This window comes from Penaeus chinensis, chromosome 10 (assembly GCF_019202785.1).
Source record: "Penaeus chinensis breed Huanghai No. 1 chromosome 10, ASM1920278v2, whole genome shotgun sequence".
Classification (NCBI taxonomy): domain Eukaryota; kingdom Metazoa; phylum Arthropoda; class Malacostraca; order Decapoda; family Penaeidae; genus Penaeus; species Penaeus chinensis.
Window position 1 is genome coordinate 37,739,435 of NC_061828.1, and position 5,000 is coordinate 37,744,434.

Below are 5,000 nucleotides of genomic sequence, written 5' to 3' on the forward strand. Positions count from 1 at the left end.
GACGCAGAGAGAGAGAGAGAGGGCACATACACATGCACAGAGAGAGGGGGGAAGGAGAGACAGACACACACAGTAAGAGAGAGAGTAAGAAAGGGGGGGAGAAGGAGAGACAGAGACAGAGAGGCACGCATACAGAGAGATGTGTGTGTGTGTGTGGGGGGGGGGGGGGGTAGAAGGAGACACGCACACATACATACATATACACACACTCACATACACAGACACAGAGAGATGGAGAGAGAAGGCGGTGGGAGAAGGAGAGACAGAGAGAAAGAGAGAGAGAGCGAGAGAAAGAGAAAGAATGAGACAGAGTGTGAGTGCGTGGGTGAGAGACAGCGAGAGAAAGAGAAAGAATGAGACAGAGTGTGAGTGCGTGGGTGAGAGAGAGATAGAGATAGAAAGATAATGTATGTATATATATTAATCTATACATATATTTATATACATATATACCTATGCATATATATATATATATATATATATATATATATATATATACATATATAGAGAGAAAGATAGGGAAAAGATAAGAGAAAGAGAGGAAGATGGAGAGAGTGAAGGAGAGAAAAAGTGTGAGAGAGAAAATGAAAGAGAGAGAGAGGGGGGAGGGGAGGAGGACAGAGAGAGAAAGAGTAAGAGACGGAGAAAGGGAGAGACAGAGAGACGGATGCACACACAGCGAGAACGAGAGAGAGGGGAGGGGGAGAAAATAAGACAGATACTCACAGATATAAATATATATATATAGAGAGAGAGTGAGACAGAGAGAGAGAGAAGAAAGAGGGAAAAGATGAGACAGAAAAACAGAGAGAAAGAGAAAGAAAGAGAGAGAAGGAAAGAACGAGTGAAAGAGAAAGAGAAAAAGAAGAGAGAGAAAAAGAGACAAAGAGAAAATTTAAGGGAAAGAAAGAGAGAGAGGGAGAGAAAGAGAGACAGAGAGAGAGAAAGAAAGAGGAAAAGGATGAGAGAGAAAAACAGAGAGAAAGAGAAAGAAAGAGAGAGAAGGAAAGAACGAGTGAAAGAAAAAGATTAAAAAAAGAGAGAAAAAGAGACAAAGAGAGTATATAAGAGAAAGAAAGAGAGAGAGGGAGAGAAAGAGAGAAAGAAAGAGTAGGAAAGAGGGAGAGATAGAAAGAAAGAGAGAAAGAGAGAGAAAGAGAGAAAAAAGAAGGAAAGAGAGACTTGGACTGCGCTACCAGGCCCGGTCTGAAAAGTTATATATTCATCAAACACTCGACATGATAACAAAGTTTTAAATTGAAAAGCGAACTTATGACATACAAACATACACAGACGCACACACCCACACATGCACACACACATGCACACACACAAAAGTACACGAATTTCTTTTCGCAATCAATAACATTAAGTTTATAAGCTAGAGTCGGAATCTAAGATTTTATGAACAGTTCATAGATGTCTGAATTATCGTTCGGCCACTCGTCCGATTCTTTGCATGGGACCTCTTGTTTATTAAGAAATAATGTCTCCTTTCATATTTTCCAAGTTTTGTTGTCGTTCAGATATTTCTTTTTTTTAAATGTTGAGATCTATTACTGATATATATATATATATATATATATATATATATATATATATATATATATATATATATATATATATATATATATATATATGTGTGTGTGTGTGTGTGTGTGTATTTGTATATATATATATATATATATATATATATATATATATATATATATATATATATATACATACATATAAGCTGAATACAGTATGCGTGCCTGTGTGTGCGTATATGTATGTGATTGTATACAGGTGTGTGTTGTTTGTGTATGAGAGTGTGTACAAATAACACCCTTCTTCCCTTTATGAATTAAGGTGATAATGTCTAAACACAACACAATTTATCTTGCAGTAAGAAAACGTAATGATATGCTAATCTAATGACATGCTAATCTAATAAGAAATTCGTATCGTATGTACGACTAAATATATAAGTAAATAAAAATGAAATAACGGAAAGGTAAATAATATATGCATACATATATATATATATATATATATATATATATATATATATATATATATACATATATATTCATATATATACATATATATATTCATATATATATATATATATATATATATATATATATATATATATATATATATATATATACATACACATATTGCATGAATATATTTTTATTATCATCATAATTATCTCATTTTCACTAACTTTGTCTCATTACCTTCCAGATGGCGTGTGCATAATCTACCATGTGGGATTCCTTGAGTCTAACACTGGGGTGAAGAATTTATATATTGTTTTTACTGGTCTTGCCAATATTGCGTCAGAAAAAATAGTCACAGCCTCACCACAATACAGTACTAAGTAAGTTTTTTTTTTCTTTTTTTTTTTTGGTGAATACATTTTGAAGTAGTAAAGAGCGATATGAATGCGTTAGGTAAGTATTTATTTTTTGCGTGAATATTTTTTGGAGCTGTAAAGAACTGTGTGGATAAGCATTTATTTTATTTTTGTTAATAATTTTCAGGGGTGTCAAAACCGGTATGAATGCGCAAAGTAAGTTCTTTTATTTTGAATATCTTTTAAAATTTTACAAAATGTTAAGAATGCTTAAGTATATTACCTTTGGTTCGTGAATAAATCATAAAGTAAGAAATGCGGAATTAATGAGATTGCTTTACGTGAATTGTGTGAGGGAGGCATTTGTTAAGATATTAATTAAAGTGAAAAGATTTTTTTATATCTATCTATTAATCTTTTTATTCACATGTTTCTATTTACAACTCTATCTATCTATACATCTATTGAATTATCAATCTATTTATCTACCTATCTATCTAATCTATCAATCCATCAATTTATATATAGTTAAACAGATATAAAATGTTAAATAAAATAACGTTTAGTTTATAGTTTTACATTTAATTCCGTTTTTGACGAGAAGCATTCAAGCTGATAGAATATACAATTGTCGCAACTAATGCACTACAAAATGCAAGAAATGTAAATAAATTTACCGACCAATATATATATATATATATATATATATATATATATATACATATATATATATAATCAGCAAATTCCACAATTTAAATATCAAAATATTGTAAATCGTATCCTTTTATGGAAGGACGTTTAAGAATTCACACAAAGCATTCTTGTTTTGAATCAATAAGCTTTAAATAAATAAATAAGTAGTAAATAAGGCTGGTTGTGAGCCAGCTTCTGTTAGAAAAGCTTATTTATTTACCTATTTTCCTTATAATACTTAGTTATTTTTTATGTTTAAAAACTTATAACCTTTTATTTTAGTAAGTGTGAATTGCAACTCAAATGAAAGATTTTCCTCTTCTTTCGTTTTATTGTTTCCCTTCTCCATTTTCTTACTTTCCTTTTTAATTTCTTCTTCATTTTCTTATTTTACTTCATTTTTATCATTTTTCCACTCCTTCACTTCCTCCTCCTCCTATATATGAGTGAAGTCCTCACTCCCTTTTTCCCGCAGGTGAAATAAATCACACGACTCATGACAAGAACCAGGAAATGGGTTATAAAATCCTCTTTTATTTATATGGTGACTATAGATCCCTTTTCTAGCATCACTAACATCCTGGTATAATCTATGATAACTATAATTTATAACTATAATTATCATAAATTATAATTAGAATTATAATAATTATAGTTTATGATTATAATTAAAATAATTTATAATAATTATCATTAATAATTATAAATATCATAATTATAATATATAATTATAATCATAATAATTATGATATATAATTATAATCATAACAATTATGCTGTATAATTATAATCATAATAATTATAATATATAATTATAATCATAATAACTATAATATTTATAATTAGTTTTATTCCATTTGTTACAATGGATATTCTTGGTGTGACTCGCTGTCTGTCTGACGAGATCGCTTCTGCTGCACCACACAGCGAACTACCACGGAGATAGAGTGGCATAGCTAGTCTGAGGAAACGGCTATTTTCCGGCAAAGGAATCACGGATTTTCGTAATCATATATACATACATATATATATATATATATATATATATATATATATATATATATATATATATATATATATATATATATATATATATATATATATGAAGATTATACATTTCATATATAAATTATATATGTAATTAGATATAACTTATATTCTTCTATATATTGATATGTTTATTGTATGATCTAAATATATATTCTACATATAAATTATACATGTAATTAATCTGAGTTATATGTTTTATATTTTAATTATATATGCAATTAATCTGAATTATATGTTTTATATATTAATTATATATGCAATTAATCTGAATTGTATGTTTCCTTTTTTTTCTTTAACTATATTTCTTTCTTTTTACTTTTCGCTCATTTCATTTTCTATGTAATCTTTGTCAGATTAATGTACCTTTTTATATCCGATTTATTTTCGGGAGAGAGGTTCCTGTCCCCTGACCAGACGTTGATAAGAATATATAATTAATTTTCCCTGCCTTTAATGAAGGAATTGATTAATTCTGCAGTTAATGGCTTCGTTAATTAATTCTGCTGTTAACGACCTTTTTAATTAATTCTGCTGTTAATTAATTTGGTAATTTATTCTGCTGCTAAATAATTGGTTAATTCTGCTGTTAATGAAGTTGTCAATTAATTCTGTTGTAATTTGATAATTAAATGTGCTGTCAATGCATTTGTTAATTAGTTATGTTGTTAATTAATTAATTTATTAATTTCCCCTGCTGTTAATTAATCTGTGCTGTGTGGTGCACTCTTCCTGATCTGTACTCAAATCCCTTGCCACCAGTGGATGGTGACCCCTGCCAATCCTTACACACAGGGGTCAATCTAGAAGCAAAATTAAACTGACAGCGTGTCACACCATTAATATCCATTGTAACAAGTGGAATAAAAGTAAATTATTGCATGAATTAATTATTATTAAGGTTATAACTAATTAT

The 5,000-nt window shown here is 29.3% G+C and overlaps 1 protein-coding gene across 1 annotated transcript in view; it reads left to right on the forward strand.

The window, feature by feature from the left end:
* Positions 1-5,000, forward strand: part of LOC125029807 — a 17,569-nt gene that overhangs the window by 6,130 nt on the left and 6,439 nt on the right. Inside the window, exon 2 of the mRNA XM_047619970.1 lies at positions 2,233-2,368. Within this exon, the coding sequence (XP_047475926.1) occupies positions 2,233-2,368 (136 nt within the window). The remainder of the gene's footprint in view (positions 1-2,232; positions 2,369-5,000) is intronic.